The sequence below is a fragment of the Aythya marila genome (genome assembly GCF_965140915.1).
Source record: "Aythya marila genome assembly, chromosome: 2".
Lineage (NCBI taxonomy): Eukaryota > Metazoa > Chordata > Aves > Anseriformes > Anatidae > Aythya > Aythya marila.
The window spans coordinates 136,525,976-136,545,200 of NC_139043.1; the positions used below are offsets into that span (position 1 = coordinate 136,525,976).

At 35.7% G+C, this 19,225-nt stretch overlaps 1 protein-coding gene across 26 annotated transcripts in view; it reads left to right on the forward strand.

Moving 5' to 3' along the window:
* The window catches only part of RIMS2 (regulating synaptic membrane exocytosis 2), a gene marked incomplete at its 5' end in the record, with an annotated part of 447,679 nt that overhangs the window by 247,513 nt on the left and 180,941 nt on the right, over nucleotides 1-19,225 (forward strand). For 16 of the 26 annotated variants that reach the window (XM_082754487.1, XM_082754485.1, XM_082754479.1 and 13 more), the window contains 4 exons: nucleotides 150-262; nucleotides 13,497-13,627; nucleotides 16,458-16,629; nucleotides 17,205-17,358. In XM_082754487.1, the coding sequence (XP_082610613.1) occupies nucleotides 150-262; nucleotides 13,497-13,627; nucleotides 16,458-16,629; nucleotides 17,205-17,358 (570 nt within the window). Of the gene's footprint in view, nucleotides 1-149; nucleotides 263-6,511; nucleotides 6,560-13,496; nucleotides 13,628-16,457; nucleotides 16,630-17,204; nucleotides 17,359-19,225 lie in introns of all 26 variants that reach the window. The other 10 variants (XM_082754461.1, XM_082754481.1, XM_082754472.1 and 7 more) reach the window with 1 other exon arrangement.

The following is a 19,225-nucleotide window of genomic DNA, read 5'->3' on the forward strand; positions in this document are numbered from 1 at the left end:
ACTCAGTCATTTTATAGATAAAAATACGATATTTATCACAGTAAACTTTATTGTGTGTATGGTTATATTTGTATCCCTTTTATTGAAAGAACGTTGTGAAAAATGCACAAGTGCCACTATTTATAAAATATTTTTATTTATAATTGCAGGTTCTAGTTCATTTGAATCTCAGAAAATGGACCGACCTTCTATTTCTGTGACTTCTCCCATGAGTCCTGGCATGTTAAGGGATGTTCCACAGTTCTTGTCTGGACAACTTTCAGTATGTAATCATTTCATTAATATTAATGTTGTGCTTTTTGCAGCATGTACAACTCTCAGTACAGAGTCCAAGCAACCTGTAACAAATTTCTTGTTAAACCAGCTAAATATTTTATTAACGGTATATATCTCAGTATAGGCAGGACCGTAGTTTCATAACAATATTCCATTTTATTAGCTTTTGGAAATTTAAAATATGTTGAATTAGACATAGATACGTATATTTATGTAGTAAGCTAAATTGATATTGTCAAATTTTCAGAAAGACCAAATGTTGGCCTCCAGTTGTGTTTGTGCTGTTGAATGTATATACTTCGTCAACTGTAACGCTTACGGTGGATTTTATCAACCATGTGCTTGGACATTAATACTTCTTATGTTCTACGCACTAGCTTTCACTTATACCTTTCCCCAGATATCCCGTTGTTTACTAATGTTGTATTCTTTGTACCATTGTTATTCACTTTTGTTCTTCACTCTCATTGAGAACAAGGTTCATTATTTGAATGTCCTCTTTAAAAGAGGTTTTTTTTTTTTTTTTTTTTTTTTTTTTTTTTTTTTTTTTTGTACTGAACTGAAGGACTTAGGTTTTGTATGCATTTCTGTGGCATTTATGACTCCAAAGTGTGATTTTTTTCAAAAGTGTTTAGCTGTGGCCTGGTACGTGTTGAAAATGAGAGGAAACAGAATGGAAGCGGTGCAGAACCGATGCGAAACATGTTTGAAAATGTCACATTTATATTTTTTCTAAGTTGTTTATGTTAAGATAATGAGTGGGCTATAAAAGTATGCATAAAATCAAAGCAGACTGTTTCTGGTCTCCCACAAATGGTTTATGGTATTGATAGAGGAGAGGAAGAAACATTTTTCTGTCTATTCAGCAGCCATGTTGGCTCCATTTTGCAGTGCATGAGACATTACTTGTTTTGCTCATCAGACCAGTCATCTACAAGACATAATTTGAAATTTTCTGTAACTGCTGTTCTCAACTCCTTTGGAAGAGTCCATCCTTTGGATAAATGGACAACTAGAAATCCTGGCTGTAGAGTGCAGAATGCTTTGACTGCATGAAATACGGTGGGAAAGGAATAGAAACGTGAACTGTCAAAAAACACAGACTGAGGTTTCTAAAAATGACTAGAGTTTTACAAGATAATGAAAAGTTGTTGATAATTGAAACGGTGGTGTAGAAGTCTCTTTTGGCTAAATCTCTTAAAAGATTAGGCTATAGGCTAAATCTCTTAAAAGATTAGGCTATAAGAAAAGTCAGAACCCATACACAGCCAATGCAAAATAATGATCCAAGTAGAAAGAACACAGAACTGACTTTCTCAGTTTCAGAAAGAAAATCCCCAGGAGTTTAGTATTAAGGTTTATTAGTGAAGTTAGTAAGTCTGTTGCTTTTGTGGTTTGATAGGATGTTGTAGTTTGAGATGTGTAAGAACAGTAAATGGAGATTTGGAGATATATTCTAATTTACTGAGAATAACAGAATTCAGTGTTTTACAACTCAGATTGGCATATAAGTTCAGAGTTTAACTCAAGGAAGCATCATGCCTATTTACATTATTTTTTTGTTTGTTTCAAGATACAAATTCCTTTATTAATTTTATAGTATTTCTTTCCATCTAAGGAAAGCAAATAATGCTAGAAGATGTTTAAAGATCTTTCCTGCATTTGTCCTCTTACGTTATACACTGTATGCAATTGTACACAATAATCACAAACTGCACAATTTCCTTGTTTCCCTCAGAGAGCAGCTGATTTCTGAAAACACACAGGCTATCACTGAGGTCAGAAACACTCTACCTCTCTAACGTAATGTCCCACTGTCCAGCAAAAGACAAGTTGGCAAGAGCTATAGATGGTGTTACTGTGCTAATGGCACAACCTGGCTCCTGCTGCTGTTGGGAGGCTGGTGCTAAACCTTCTGCTTTGCAAGGAACTGTGGCTCTCACAGTGTCTGAGGATGGTGTGGATAGATTTCAGCAGGGCACACAACAGGAATTTCCCCTAGAATAAAAGAGGGCTCATTGAAACTACAATATAGTTTTAGAAAAAGACGACTTTAAGAGATTGGAGTGTTCTAAAGAAACAATTTATTTCAAAATGGTAGATACTTGCAATTTCTTTTTGAACTGATAATTAAAGTAATCAAAATTTTATACTTTCCAGATTAGGGGATGTATGTGTTTTCAAAATGGTGTGATAAAAATATTTTCTTTCACTTTTTAAAATGTTGCTTTCTCATTTCTTAACTTTAAGTAGTTTCTGAACTTTGGAAGAGTTGGCTGGTTTAATTTTGTACCTTTAGCAAAGATTAAGAAATATGGAAAACTGAAATTCTGAAACAAAGTATCTCTCCAAATTGCAAAAAATATTTTAGTTTGAACAGTACAAAATGGAAGAGCTTCAGTATTTTGGTTTTCCATGTTTTTAATCAGCTCTTTTCTGACAAGATAAGTTGGTCGAACGCTCCTTCATTCCAAATAGCTGAGTAGATGGAAAAGGAAAAAAATACTAATTCCTTATGTAATTGGGAACGTGCTTTTTGTGGTGACTGCTGAAGCAGGAGAATAACTGCAGGATCCCAATGGTAGATGGCAACAGGCTGCTGACCTTGGTGGAAATTGAGGGTAAAAGATGTGAGAGATGGTGACTGACAGACAGGTGGGATGAAGCTGAGGGAAGGGATGATAGAGAAGACGTCAGAAGTGTCTTCTGTACTTACAGACAGTAGCACGTAGTCTTCATGCGATGCTGTTAGGGCAGCTCTGTGCAACAGGCTGTGATACACTGACTTGTGGGCAGAAGTGGAGGGACATACAGTATGGCTGATATCTGAAATTTGAAGAAATGCTTGGATATATGCATCCTTTTTCAGACAGTAAGGCAGATCTCAAGGGTGTTTTTATTTTTATTTTTATATATATTTTTTTATTATTATTTTTTTTTTACTTAGTAGTGCTTTGAAATTTGTTGTGCCCAGAATGTGCTAGGAAGCATTCTTAACACCAGTAGAGTGGAAAGAGTAGATTTTCTGCTTCCTCTTCTAGGTATTTTGGCAATGTTGTGTACCACTTCAGTTTTTCCCATGTATACTTCAGCCTGTCTCAAATGTCTTTGTGGGGTCTTAAATATGTAGCAAGCTCAAAGTAAAATGTCTGTGTGTCCAGACATATTTTGGCACAATTGTTGTGTTGGATTTTGTATATTTATCTGGATAGGTAGATAGTGCTGAGTAGAGTTTTGGTTTGGTCTTAAAGTCCTTGTATGCAAAAAACTGATGGAGTTCTTATTTGATTGTATTCCTTGGCCAAGACATTTATAATTCAGTACATAATCTACAGTCTTCAGTGACAGGCTTTTTAGAGAGACAGAGAAACTATAAACACTTTTGAGGTGAATCAGCAGTTTTGTTGCAAAAGGTTTCAAAATTGCAGTATTTTAGGTACATATTTACGTCAGAAGCTAAGTTTATATACATTTAACTTGACAAAAATAAGAAATTCTACTTTACTACTTTTTAAAATACTGGTAGTATTTTAAAGTAGTATTTAAAATATTATTTTAAAGTGGTATTTAAAGCAGTATTTAAAATTATATTTATTTTAAATACTACTTTAAAATGAAAGAGGATGTGTTTCTAGTGCTTGCTGGGTTGAATCTCACGTGTTTCAGGCTATGCTACAGTACTTGTTCAGTCAGTTTAGTTGCCATGATGCCTCTCTACTATTCAGGGACACCTTTCTCTGCCTCTTCAGTTTTCCATGTTTTCTTTGCTTTGGCATTAGTCTGTGTATGTCTTTCCTTCTGTTGAGGTTACAGTAACACTCCAGAGGTGGCTAACAGGTTTTCCCATGAAGTAAACCATCTCACATAACTAGGAAATATTGTTTCCATTAGTAATTATTCTATTCAAGTATATATTTTATTGAAACAAGTTATATGCAGCTATGGTGAACTATCGTGTGCTATAATTTTCCAAGGTGTATGAATAATATTATCTGTATTCTGTGCAGTTTATTTTACGGTATTTTTGGTCCACATTGCTTTTTAAGGGGAGTATCTTTAACTTTTGTTGCACTTACTGTTTTATTATTTGCTTTGGTTCCTATTTCTGTGTTGTTTTTATTTATTTATTTAATTATTTTCCCTCCACTGGTTTGTTTTTCTTTTACTGTCGCTTTGAATAAGTCAGTATTCTTGGTGTGTTGGTGCTCTTTGCTTCATTACTGCATTCTGGCTACTTCCAGTGCTGCATGAAAAGCATAACTTGGAAAGCTTTGGCTATAGCTAGGTTTAGAGACTGACAACATGGCTAGAAGAATGTATAAACGCATACAGATATAAAATCACAGTATTTAATTTTTGTGCTGGTGGAAATCGTAACATAAGAGGGTTTTTACTTATAAAATTAACTATTTCATTGTACAGCTGAATCACAGAACAGTTTAAGTAGATTTTCCATGCATATTCAATTTATAAATTAATGAAAATGCAAGTATATAAACTATAGTTGAATTATCTGTAGCATATTAAAAGCAGATATTGTACATTGTAAAGGACATAATATGTCAGCATATGGGAGCAGGAGGATTTGAGTATGAGAAATGCTCCCCTTTCTAGTTTTCCTTTTCTTTTCCCCTTTCTCTTCTCTTTGCCTCAAGTCAAGCAAATTGATGTTGCTTTAAAGCCCAGACCTGCAAAATCCTAGGTATTGCACACAATATGCTTATGGCCCTCCATTTCCAAGGCAGAATAGTGAGGGTCTTCGATGCAAGGTGCTTTTGGTTTTAGGATTGTGATATTCTGGAATATCTGTATTTCCATTGAGATACGGAGCAGAAGCAAGCCGAAGATCTGCTTTCGTTGTGCGTGAGTAGGTGATATTTTGGCACCCTTACTTGGGGCTCTGAGGAACTGCCAGTGCAGTGGGGGCAGCGTGCAGCTGCTGCACCTCGCCAAGCACGGGGGCACATCAGACAAAACCGTGATTCAGACTGTCAAATTGTCTTACATATCCTCGTACTTTGGTGTGAGAACAGATTACTTCACACGTTTTATGGAACAGATTTCTCCAGCATCTGTGCATGCCAAGTAAGCAAAGAGGGTGGCAGAACCATCATCACTGCCTTATCTCCATATTCTGGGTACAGTCCTTATGGAAGGGAATATCGAGCAGTAGCCTCGTTTCACCACTTTGAAACAGTCTCAGGGAAGTCTAGCAGGAGGGAAAGGAGGTTCAGCACTGTTGGATTGCTGTGGTTTTTGTGACCTACCCCAGCTCACCAGCTCTCTGAAGTATTAACCTGCTCCTGTTCCTGTCCATTCTGCATGCTCAGTACCCTGTCTGTGTCTATTGCCCTACACCAAAAACAGAGAGTGCTTGGAGCTAGAGCAGGAATTTGGGAGCTTGCCTCTCCTGATGTAGTTTTCATGTAGCCACTGGGATCCACAAAGTGATATATGGTCCAAAGTGTTAACATTGCACAGATGAGGGTTATAAATGGGTCCGTGTGTGCTGTGCAGCAATGTTAAATGTTCTAGGTTCCATTTCATGCCAGGGTCTTCTGTATATACCGTATGTCATTTCTGTCATGATTGCTGAAGAATTGAAATACACTGATTGCAGCTTCCACCCTGTAAAGCTATAATGAGATAGCGCTAACTTTCTTTTAATCCTGTTAAAAGTATATAGGAGGGCTTTTTTATAGAAATGCCACCTGAGTTACAGAACAGGGAAAACCTTTTACTTTACTTGCTTTACTCTAGAAAGCAACCGAAGCTGTCGATGTGTGCTCTGTACTCGTTTCTGTGTCTGAATATGCATCTACAGTCTTTCTGAAAGAGATGTTCACGCTCAATTTATATTTTCTACCCCACTTTTAAATCACACTTTGCTGACCTGCTCCTTTTGTTGATGTTATTTCAAAATCTATTGTAAATATTACCTGTAGACCCGTAAAGTGAAATCCTTGCTCCTGGGGAATCAGTGGCAAAATTCCTGCTGACTTCCCTAAGGTCAGAATTTCAGTCACAGGGGTTTGATGTGATCTGGTAATAGATTTGCAGATTTAATTTATGCATTGCATTAAAATACTTTGTTTTAGATAAATATGTCCTTGGTGTAAAGCTGTGTTTAAAGTAATAGTTGTGTGTCTTTGTTTTTACTTTTGGTCTTTTAGTTTCCAGCGTGTTGTCCTTTTTGGTTTTGTTTTATTGCTTTTTCTTTAATTTTGCTTACCAGAGCCAAAGCCTTAGTAGAAGAACAACGCCTTTTGTTCCTAGGGTTCAGGTAAAGACTTCGTCTGCCTGACAGAAACTAAAGTTGTGTTTTTTCTTTTGTTTGTTATGGAAAATGCATAGTAGGAAAACGTTACATTATAGTCCGTTTTCCCATATTTTTAGTGTGTTGCTTTAAGCCATATTAACAAGTTTCATGTCATCTTGTGAGCAGCTTGTAAAGTTCTGCATGGAGGTTAAAATACTAAATTGCAATTTAAAGAGACAACTAGCTTGTGTTTTGCCGTTTGCACAGTATTAAACTCACACAGGTTTCAACAGTCATTATGGGTATGTATCCCACATACAAAATGTACGTACTGTTTAAGCAATAAATAATTTTATGCTGTTGATGTTCGAGGCCATTATACAAAGATTGATGTCTCTTTAAATCATTCATTATCATTACTTAACACATCCTTTTTTTGCATTTTCCAAATAATAGTAGCGCCTTGAGTGGAAGACAGGCAAATAAATTTGTACCTTTGAAACAAATTTCTTGCGTATGAAACTCGGTTCTTAGATTTTAAAAGCACGTCAAAATAACCAAAACTCTGTTAAGTAAAAAACAAACTCTTCCTTTGTGTTACTGAATTTATGTAGCCTTGATATTCTACTTAGGTACAAGTTGTTTGCCTTTTTTCATTAGGAAACTCCTAAGGTACTGTAGATTAATGCAAAAGTAGGTTTTACTAATACGTTAACAATGCTTATCTTGCTTTGCTGCATGTTTTTCAGTTTTGTGTATTTAGAATATTATCTGCTTTTCTTACAAAATACTTTTATGGAGATGTTAATCTTTTGTCTGGGAGCCGTATAAATGTTCCCCATGTTTGCTTAAGAAAAATGCAAAGGACTGGATCTAAATGATGAGAATGAGATGATGAAATCTCATATTGAAATGGAAAAAAAAAATCATACAAGTTTATAAAAAGAATTCTAAATAAGACTGCAGGAAGTCATTTGGTTATGACTCAGACTTTAATAAAACACATTTTTTTTTTTCCACAATATATTATTTCCCTAAAGTAGCCCTTACAAATGCATAAATATAAACTCGAAATTAACAAAACAGAACTGTCAAGACATTAGTTTTTAAATCTCAAAAATGTTCTTGGATTTTTTTTAATGTTACTATGTGCTACTGACATAAACTGGCTTTCTATTAAAAATTTAAAATGTCCCTTATCATGATTGAGAAAGTTGGCTTCTGCTTGTGGTAATGAAACCAAAGGGGGTACAAAGCCACTCACAAATTGATAAGTAGTTCACAGAGGTAAATGTTGTATATAACACAAGTAGTCTTTTATGTATGTGCAAAATAAATTAGGAAATAATATGACAGCTGAGTGTTCAATTTAAAAAGGAAACAAATGCCTGAAACTTGCATATTTCACAAAATACTGTAAAGTAGAAGTAACAAGTAGTAGTCCTGCATTTAAACCCCATTGTAAAAAAAAATAGATGTAAAAATTGTCAGTTCTACTTAGAGTAATACCTTCTAATGGGGGGGAAAAAAAAAAAAACACACATAAAAAAAAACACAGAACAAAATAATTTACGTTGCACATGGTATTGGAGATTCAAACTATCTTCAGCTCCGATTTTGTTTCTGCACAATGTCTGTGGAGTCAGTGTGGGCCTCTCACCTAAGAGGTTTTTGCAGAGCTCAATCCTAGTCGAAGCCAAATGTGTTTATTAGAGGAGCTCCAAAAAGCTCCCAGGGAACTCAAGCTTACAACCTTGGCAACATCTTTAAGATTAGGCTGAAACAAAAAGTCCCCCTTCTGCCCGTGTCTCGTAGGGAAAGTAGGTAGTTTAAGATGGATTAATTTAATATGTGTTTACAATGCAGGTTGCAGGGAAGAACAGAAATTCTCCAGTGATCTATCTTTAAGCAAGCTGACTTGGGCATTAGAAGCAGTCCAGAAGCAGTGCAGGACTCTGGTTACTTTTTGGCATGAGCAATTAGCTAGCACAGAGCTCTGAGCTGTTGTTTGTGGATGCCAAGAGGTATGCATTACACTGTGGGCTTTGGTATAGCTGTGTCTGTAGAATTCCCTACAAGAATGAGGATCTCCAAATGTTTCTGTTTATACCTATTTGTTTCACTGCTTTTAACAGGAAATGCACATCATTATTCTTGCTCTTATCTTCTCTACTTGTTAGTCTGAAAGTGATCCTGGTGATACGTGTCCCAGATTCTGGCACAAGTTCCTCCTCCACACTTCTGTCCATGTCATTCAACTCATTTTCTCTCTCTTTTATCACTGGATGATTTAAAAAAAATCCTTCTTCTTTTATTGGAAAGAAAAATATTCAATTTCATTTTTCCCTACTATGCACCCTTATCCCAAACTTTTACTACATATACAGCACTTGGAAGTGTGCATATTTATTACTTGAACTTTTAGAATCATTTTAACATACCAGCAGTTTTCTTACTTACAGAATGCTGTTATGCAATATCTTCATAGAAGAACTGTTCTTAAATGTGTTTTCGTGCATTATCTCTTGTTCACTTTGCGGAGCCTCCTTTTGAGCCAGTTGCCATTAAACCAATGTTTTTTTTCCTAACTTCAAAAATTTCAGACATCTCTTTTGCTTTACTACAGAACATCAGTATGTTTGATCTTGTATAAAAATATGTGCATACATCTATTTAGCATTATTGAAATCAAAATGGAGCCACTAAAAAAGAAATTTGTAGTGTATCTACATCAGGGTAGCTTTAGTACCTCCATAATTTTCTGGTGTTCAAAACCTAGAAGATCTTTTTTTTAACAGCCTTTTCTTGCATTTGTTCCAGTATCTAGGACAGCAACCCAAAGACAGCAATGGTCATTTGATTTCACAACTTCGAGTAGACAGCATTTGTCAGAGGTAGATTAGAGAACAACCAAAGCTCACCAAAGCTACAATAGAGATTTTACCACCTCAGGGCAATTCCTTCATTCACATACATTTAGTCCAAAATAATTGCATTTTTTAAAATAAATGGAGACCTAGTGATGTTTGAGCAGTCACTTGGCTGGGGTGGTCCTAATTACATGATTACTTCTTTTCTAGAACTCTGAGCTTGTTCATTAATTAGAATAAAGATGTTCCTAGCTAAGGCAAGATCTAAAAGAAGAAGGGTGAAATCTAGTAAACTGAATTTTTGCACTTAATTTATGGAGCTTAATTAATATGAGCTTAAGGTGCTTTGTGGAAGAGCTTTGACTTACCCAGTTGAAGGAAAACTGGGTACCTCAATAACTGCAGTGGGGGGTTCACCCCAAGTAAAGGACATCTATCCTCATTAACTCTATTTAAAACTTAGGCTACTCCATAAGTTTTGGTTCTTAGAATGCATCACCAGGCCTTTATATATAAAGCCTTTTATATATTGTTTTATGTGACTCATTCCAGAAACTGGACATCTGTGTTTTAGAGTGAAGAGACTGAACTTGTCTCTTAGAGAGGTGCTTTTATCGTCAAGCTATTGCACATCCTTTTTTCTTCTGGAGTGTGAAGTCTTCTCTGAAGCTGAGACACTGTGTGGCCAGGAGCCTAAGTGTGTGGTGATTGCAAAGAAAGCTTAATTTTAGTGTAGCAGGTTCCAGACCCGCTAACCAAAGTGTGTATTGATCTTGTATTGTACCCCTGTTGGATAAGAACCAGGAAGAATTCTGTGAAGCTGGGGCCAGACCTTCAGCTCTGTCTCCCCTCTGTGCTGCCCCTGATGAGTATCTTTATTGTCAGTCTGTAGAATAGTTCTTGTTTATTCTCTGCATATCAGGTATTCCTGCCTAGAAGCCCATCTCAAGGAGTTCAGCAGATAGGTCACTCCATCGATGACAGACCATCTCAGTTCAGATACCTGTTTGCCAGAATGTAGGTCATAGCAGAAATCTAGTCAAGAATTAGGTGCACATCTGTCTCGGGAAGATATGAGCATGTGTGTGGCTAATAAGTTTCCAGAACTTCAACACTAAGGAAAGCCTTAGTGTTGGGCCTTAGTTTGGAAAGCCTTCATGTGGGATCACTTTCTGTCTAAATATATTTTAGTTGCTTACATCCTAAATTACCTAGGTAGACGAAGCCCTATTCAAGACATTTCCTACAGGTGTTAACCTCCACATTAGCATCAGCCATCGTGATATTATTATGTCATATTTTATGTGTTGTCATTTTGGCATTCATTTCCCCCCATTTAGATCAGAATTGCACCTGTTGCAGTTTCTTAGATTTTTTTTTTTTGAGTTACCTCCTTTTAAATATGCGTTTCCTACATCTATTAAAAACTGCTGGTGCAGGGGGGAGCTTATAGGTTCTGCTCCATTTGTCAGCTGCCTCAGTCTTTCAGTGCTGAGCATCACAACAGCTGTGCATTCCTGTGGGTCTTTCACCCTGTGGCTTGAATAATTCAATGTTCTTCGCTTTCTGTTGGTAGGAATCTTTTCTGCATATTACTCAACACAGCTATAAAGGAAAAAAAATATTTTCCTTATCAGCTTTCCTGTTATACATCTGGTGTTCCACATGACAATACCGACTGTGTAGTTCTTTTGTCACCTCATTCCATTTCTCTCACCCAGTCTGGTTTTGACGCTCTTCTTCTGACATCAGTGGCATTCCCGTGCTTCACCAAGAAACATGCAGTATACTTAACTTTCCTAGTCGTCCTAATGCAAATTCTTATTTATCCCCTCTTCCTTCTTCTAACCCCATGAGAATTCAATCCCATCCTCCCCTCTGTGGGGCTCCTCATCCATTCCCTCACTCTTGGTTTTGGTTTCTTCTCTTCTTTTTGTATTCAAATCAAATGACTTTGTGGGTTACAAGAGCCTGTGCTGTGTACTGGGTGTTAGCAATGTGAACACAGGAGAAAGACACTTTTGGTTGAAATTCTGCTTTCTGATCTGGCCAGTAAGAAGACAAAGTACAGGGAATGACAGGAACATTATGACCGTTATGTACAGGTTTTTCCAAATTTAATGAGAGTATTAATAGAGGAGCAGAAGCTATGTGTCAATGGAAATTTTGAGTTCTTAGGGCAAAACACAACTTTCTCAAAGAAATAGTGTCAGATGATTTAACATTACCCTTAGGCTCCTTCTCCAAACCACTTCGGCCAAAGTCTTCTTGTGAAAGTTCAGTCAAACAACTAAGGGAAAGAAGTATTTAGCCTGAATAAGAATGAATAATTCTGGTTATATTTGGGTACCCAGGTGTGGATTATCTTAACTTCACTATGTTTGTGATACTGTCTGGATCACAATTGCATTGCTTTCTGCTAAATTGAGGATAATTTTTCTCCTAAATAAGTAGATGACAAAATTGTCTTCAGTGCAACTTTGCTTCTTCAAAGCTCTCTTTAGGTTCATATTGTTGGTGAAAAGCTTTCTATTTGTTATCTGTAGTTGGATGAAGATAACTGATAGTGCAGATAATTCTCAGTTTAGATAAACACTGACAAATTCTCTCACTTTGCAGGAATAGGGGAGCAGCATCTAGAGCTCTGTTGAATGAAACTTATTAGGGATAATTTATCTCACCCAGTTTTCTGCTTCAGGAGTCAGGGAGCCCTTTAACTGTCTGTACCAGAAACCTACAAACCCAGTAGCAGGGCCAATAGCATGATAATAGAGGATAGGTATCCCCCATCCTCTAATATCCAAACACTGGTGGTTGGTAGCTATAGGGTTTTAAGATTTTAATGGAGTAGGAAGAAGTACCCTCCCACCACTGAATGTGTGGGTGTGTGTTAGTGTCATCGCACTTACTGCAGTAAGTAGGCCCAGCAGAAAGCTAAACCCACCTCGTGTTGGTTGGTCTGGAGACCTGAGAATTGTATCAAGACCTTTCTTGAAGTGACTTTAGTGCTGAAGATGAGGAGCTCTGACAGTAGACGGAGACCCTGTCTCTGAAATGATGTGAGATGGGCTCCACAGAAAGTACACCTGTCCCTGGGGATGTTTACCTCAGGCAGGGTGCATTCATGCCTAAAGGTGCACAGCTTTGTTAAATGTTGAGTGAGGCATTACCTTCACCAATTCCTGTAAGTTCAGGGAGGGACATTGTTTCTTTTAAATGTCCTTGTTTGTCCTCTCTCTCAAGCAAGTTGTCCGTGAAGAGGGCCTCCTCTGTCAGTTGTAGTTTATGATATCATGGTGGTACCACCATGTAATGACTCCCATGTTATTTGAAAAGCTTTGTTTTGTCCTATCTGCCCCATTTCCCCCTGCCACAGTGTTCTAAAGTAGGTGTATCATCTCTTTGAATACTGCATTTGCAGCTATACTATTCAAACTGGAATAGCTAAATAGCAGCATCTAACGAGTGTAGTAAAAATATTTGCTAGGCCAAGTCTAAGACCAATTAATAATAATTTATTCAGATGAGTAATGGTAGTTTTTGCCTTGTTGTTGCTGGGTAGGACTGGGAAGAGAGTTGTTCTATTGAAACTCCCTCTCTTAGGATTCCTGGAGGGCTTGCTTGATTTTAGCATGAGCCTCCACATCTTGAAAAACATTTAGAGATTTTAAATATTTATGGTCTTATTCCATAGTCTTTCCAGCACAACAGGACGTGAAACATTCATTCATTCACTGTGCATAAACTACGTAGAAATGTATACATAGGAATACCAGACATCAGTAATGCAAGTAATACAATACCACTGCCAAGAGACAATAATCCTAACCTTAGCACCATGTGAAAAACAATTAGTATGAAATAATGTACTTACGGTACAGGGTTTTAAAAATGAGTAACTCCTGGTACTTACTGAAGCTATTACAGTTTTAATTTGTTTTTATGCTTTATTACAAATACAGAGTAGAACACAATACTTTGTGTTTAAGTAACTTATATAAATAGAAGCTAATGAGCAAAATTAATTTTAAAGTTTAATATGGTGCTTTGTTGTAGAAATGAGTTCACTAATTAATATTTTCTCATTACAGATAAAACTATGGTATGACAAGGTTGGTCATCAGTTAATAGTGACAATATTGGGAGCAAAGGATCTTCCTTCAAGGGAAGATGGGAGGCCAAGGAATCCTTATGTTAAAATTTACTTTCTTCCAGACAGAAGGTAGGGTGAACAGAACAACAAGGAATGTTTGAGTAAGAATTAGTCTGATACTCAGATGTCATGCACAGCTGAGCTTACTGGTCATGCACTTATGGAAAAATACTACAGTTTGAAGTTTCTTAATTGAATGTTCTGTGTAATAGTGGTTTGTCTTTGGATGCTGAATGCTAACTCACTTTCACTGTGTATTTTATTAAATACTAAATAGAAAACAATAAGGTAAACGTTACATCATTGCATGAGGAACTGTTACTTGCAAAGCATGTTGTTAGTGTTTTATAATGCCCTTATTTTCTATGACAGTTATTCCTGTATAGCACAAAGAAAATGCTGCAAAGGTAGGTTCACGGATTTCTGGACTGATCAGCCCTGCTGTTTGGTGTGTCCCACACTTAAGCAGGAAAAGTTTTGACATCCAAACCCAAATAGATTTCATATCACACTATTAGTGAATTAAGGCTGAAGGAGACTTAAAATGGACAAGTTACTGAGAATTCCCAGATGCAACTTGAAGACTTTTGATAAAAAAAAGGGTTGATATTAGTCTGGGATAGCGTATTACATATGTATTTAGAAAAAATGAAACTGCGGTAAGGCTCCTTATTCCCGAATATCTCCTTCATTCTTTGTCCACGATTTTCTGTTACTTCCACGTTAGAGTTGGGAATAATAACAAAGAGCATAGTATGTTCCCCAGCTGATTTTTGTTATTGATATTTCTTCAGATCATGTCAGTAAGGGAAAATGTTTATTTTATAGTGTATCAATCAAATAATTTGAAGATTTAACCTGACTCAGTACATTAAAGATTAACCAGTAGATCGCTGAATCTGGAGATGTAACTTCCTAGTTTGTTTTTACATCCTTTGCTTTTATAATATCTAAGCTGGGAAGATGCTAACTATCTTCAGTGCCAATTGACTTCAGCAGAAATTAAAGCTATTGAGTATTTTGAAAGACATTGCTTTTACACTTTCATTGTGTGCCATATGATAACAGGTGATAATCTTCTGTGATTATATGTTTCTGTATAATTTATGTGTTTCTGTGTAATTATATGTTTCTGTATAATTTATAAAGAGGTTTTGGATGAGTTGTCCTGGGCTGAACAACATTTGGATTGATGGTCTAGATTCTTAGTTTATTCAAATTGCTGTAGTATGTATGGAGATGCTAAGGCTATGCTAAACTGAGTATCAGGTGTGCTTAAATTATCTTACCTGCTTTTTGAAGATTAATGAAACTACCAAAAATGTCTTCGTAATACTTCACTCTAAACTCTAATAACTAAGAATACATATGAGAAAGTTAATCAATTAAATAATGTGGGTGTGCAGTTATGGAAAGTTACATAACATGAAATTTATTATTTTATAATAATTCATGTTTCACAAGAATGATTTCACCTTTTTCCTATTTATGTGAAGTATTCAGAACTTTAATTATCCAATGGGTTTTCTACCACATACATAAGAATAAGCAAGTTGTCTTGTTGAATTAGGTTGGTGGTTTTTTTTTTTGTTTGTTTTTCTCCTGGCAGTAAAATTCATTTTCCTTTGCTTAGATGTAAAAGCTAAGTAAGCAAAATATATTTCTAGTGTAAGAGAAGGAAACGTGCTAGAGGTAAAATACGCTTAAGTAAGTCAAGCATTTAATTAGAGGAAGACACAGAACTCTCTTTGATTAAACAAATTTGATTGGAAAAGCTTGTCCAGTATAACTTATTTTAATTCTCAAGGGTAAACAAATTTTATTGTAATAGAAATAATTGCATTATTTGCTTTAACAATGTGTCTAAAAATATTATTTCTTAGTTAATACATTGACCCAGTTTCTAAGTAATAGTTCAGAAATTCAGTAACTATATTACAGTTGCAAGTACTTCCAAACTTCATTGCCATATTAAAAAATCTACATAAATTAATACCACAGCTGCATTATGCAGCTATCAGCAGGTTTAAAATTAAGCATTGTTCTGAGAACTCTTCTCGGTATTCTCAGTAGAATGAGCGTGGGTGTTTTCCAGTGAAACTCATTTCCATCAGAAAATATTAATTCTTTCAAGCAGAAATGTTCTGAGAAACACTTTGCTTTCAACAACACCCATGAGTCCAAGCCAGGGCTCTCCTGGTAGCCTTACATGAGGCTCCAAAGAGTCAGGCCCACCTTGCAGTGGAGATCTGCCTTCAACCTGGGGACCCAAAGGATTTGGAGAGCTGTTTTGAGAACACTATTCCTGCCACTGTTGCTGGAAGAATTAATGTAACTCATTTTCAGGGCTTCTGGTTTCGTAGCTGTGCAACCCATAGTCAGGAGCACCCTGCGCAGAGCGGCCCCACACTGCCAACAGCTCCCTGCGTATGGGGGCAGCTGCTCCCTCCTGCTCTGCACCTTTGGGGCCAGCTGCTGTAGGACTAGAAATTCTGAGTGAACCTGCTGGCTCAATTATCTGAAATGCATTTTTGCTGTGCCCAACCTTGTCTGCATACATGTGCTCATGGGAATTCCATCTACAGAAGTATATTGCTTTATACAAACTCCATGTTTGCTGCTTGCAAAACAAACTTATTAAAACATTTTTGGCTTTCAGGGAATTTCTTAACATTGGAATTGGCATGCGAACTGGGAATTCAGCTGCCTTTAGGTTTTAATATTAAGTTATGAATTATGCTGAACTTAGAATTTGTCCTTAACGATAAAACAGACATACATTATCATACTACTTCCATAATACTACACAATCTGCTTTAATATTTGCTGCTTTCCACAATATGCTTATTACAACTTAATGGTCTGTCAAACTTTTAAAGTATTTGATTGTTTTTTACAGTGATAAAAATAAAAGAAGAACCAAAACAGTAAAGAAAACATTGGAACCTAAGTGGAACCAGACATTTATTTATTCTCCAGTTCATCGGAGAGAATTTAGAGAACGAATGTTAGAAATTACTCTTTGGGACCAAGCACGAGTTCGAGAGGAAGAAAGTGAATTTTTAGGAGAGGTATACAATTACTGTTAGTTGTTACAGGAATATATTTGTTCACACATTCAAGATACAGTGTTTTTGAATAAAATAACTAAATGTAGCAAAGCAAAGATGCTTTAATTTGTTGTATTTGTTTTTATTTCATTTAGTAGTATTTGGCATATAGTATTGATACGAGATTCTTTCTGTATTTGTTCTAATAGCGGGATGCATGTAGTTTCTCAAATTCTTTGAGAACTGTTTAATAAAATCTATATTATCCATGGTTTTATTTTACCAGAATATTGGAATATTGCTGACTAATTTGCCACAAAATACTCTAATGCTGTTAAGATTTTAATAAGGTCTTGTGAAAGATTTTGGTGTATTTGGTTATATAAAGGTACAGGAACACCTTCATATTAAATGCAGATTTTTTTAAAATGCAGATTTTTTTTTTAAGTGCGGAAACTTTTAAAAGACAAACTCCTTAACTTATAAGACAAACTCCCTAACAGTAACAGAAAAATAGAATAAAATTTATGAACACACGTATTTTAAGAAGTTGTTATACAATGCTTTCCTACTTTTAATCATTTTTTCTATTTTAGATTCTTATTGAGTTAGAGACAGCGTTACTAGATGACGAACCTCACTGGTACAAACTTCAAACACATGATGTCTCTTCATTGCCACTTCCCCATCCCTCACCATATTTGCCACGCAGACAACTCCATGGCGAGAGTCCCACACGGAGGTTACAAAGTAGGTTGTTAGTTTTATACATGGTGCATGGTTCTATTGAATTAATATGTATGTATTAATGTAAGTACGTTGAATTCTTGTAGATGGGAAGCTGACAGAATTCATGTGTTCATTTTTAGATGTTCTTATGGTCATTTAAGATTAGCGATGAGAGTCTAATGTGTTACAAATAGTAATACTGAACACTGTGCAATACATAATTTTTTTTCTTATGAGACTACCTGGTCCAGATCCTGAGCTTGAGCAAGTTATCATGGTCTTCTGCAGTATGCTGTTTTTATCTGGAAGTCCCATCTCCCCTATTACATTTATCATTTCATTTTTTAATCAAAAGAGGAAGTGCAGTAACTTTCTCTTTACTTCTTAACGATAAAATGACTTGTATATAAGATAATATGTAATTAAAGTGATACCATGGCCTAGTGTCTTGTTTTGATACTATGCTATGTGGTTATGTTCACAAATGTAATTCTCTTTTGTAGAGTTTGGTATAGTCAGGATAGTTTGTTACCAGTAAGTATGCTGAAAATAGTATACATGCAATAGATACATAAGAACAAAACAGTATATTCTGAAACTCTGTTTCTTTAATGCTTCATTATTTCTTTAACTGCTCACTACTCTCAGTCCTTTTAAGTTATCCTCCAGCGAATGAACTTTATATAGTCTCATTTGACAGTGAAAATTATTTTATTATTCCTGCAGGTAATTCTTGCAGGATTAAAACAAACAAACAAACAAAAACTATTTCTAAAAATTCCTTGAGTTTTGTATGGTCATTGTATGTGAGTGAGTGTGTATGTGTGTGTGTATATATATTTACATATTAACACACACAGACTTGCAGAAGCTTATGCCTGTGTAGGCACACAAATAAGCTTGCATGTCCTGTCTCCTCTACTAATCAATTCCTTGTATTACTAGTAATTGGTAGTTTTTGTGTCTGTGCACTAGATATTAAGACGGATTAAAATGCTCCATATCATAATATTCTGAGATAGATGCATTAACTGAGAGTTGAAATGGGTAGCCTTCAAGCTGTAGGATTATACTTATCCACAAAAAAAGGAAAAAATGGTAGTTAACAGGTAAAGAGCTCTTTTTCAATTCACTTCTCTTCAGTATCCTCAAGGACCATTAATATTAGTAAAGTTTTTAAACTATTTTTCTTCTCTATTTTCTGCCATCTTGTAATGCTTGATTTTAGAAAGTTAAATGTTTCGTGTAAAAGTACTTTTAAAGACCAATTGGACAGTTCAGTATCTGTATGTGAAATTTGTGGGAAAAAAAATGAAAAATTTTCCATCTTGCATAGAAACCCTGTTTATTAATTCCCATCCATGCAATAAATAACTGCCATGAAGAATGAATAAAATAGTAACTGTTTTATTTTGGAAATTATTTGTAATGATATTTGATTAGAGATCTGTTTAATGATACTGACACAATTAGTTTTAGTCAGTGAGAAGTTTTTAATAGTTTCTTGTGATTAACATAACAAACTTATATGCCTTTCTGGAAATGCAGAGGGAAGGGAAGAACTTAACAAAACTTCTGGTCTGGTGAAACAGTAAGATCTGATGTAGAAATCCTGCTTTGCAGTGAAGAATTGTGCCCAGAACAGTAGTTGAACACCTTATGGTGTTCTGCAAACTTTAGCCAAAGAAGCAGTCTAAGATATTCACTGTGGTTGCTGGAGAATTCTCACATTCCTCTGATGCATTATGATATGTTCGTTCCTACTGAGATGGGGATTCCATCAGGAAGAATTTCCTCTAGTGTCCTGGGAATATATTCACTTCTTGAATCCTAGTGTGTCATATTATCATTCTCAATTTAAAAAGATAATTTTACATGTACAAGTATA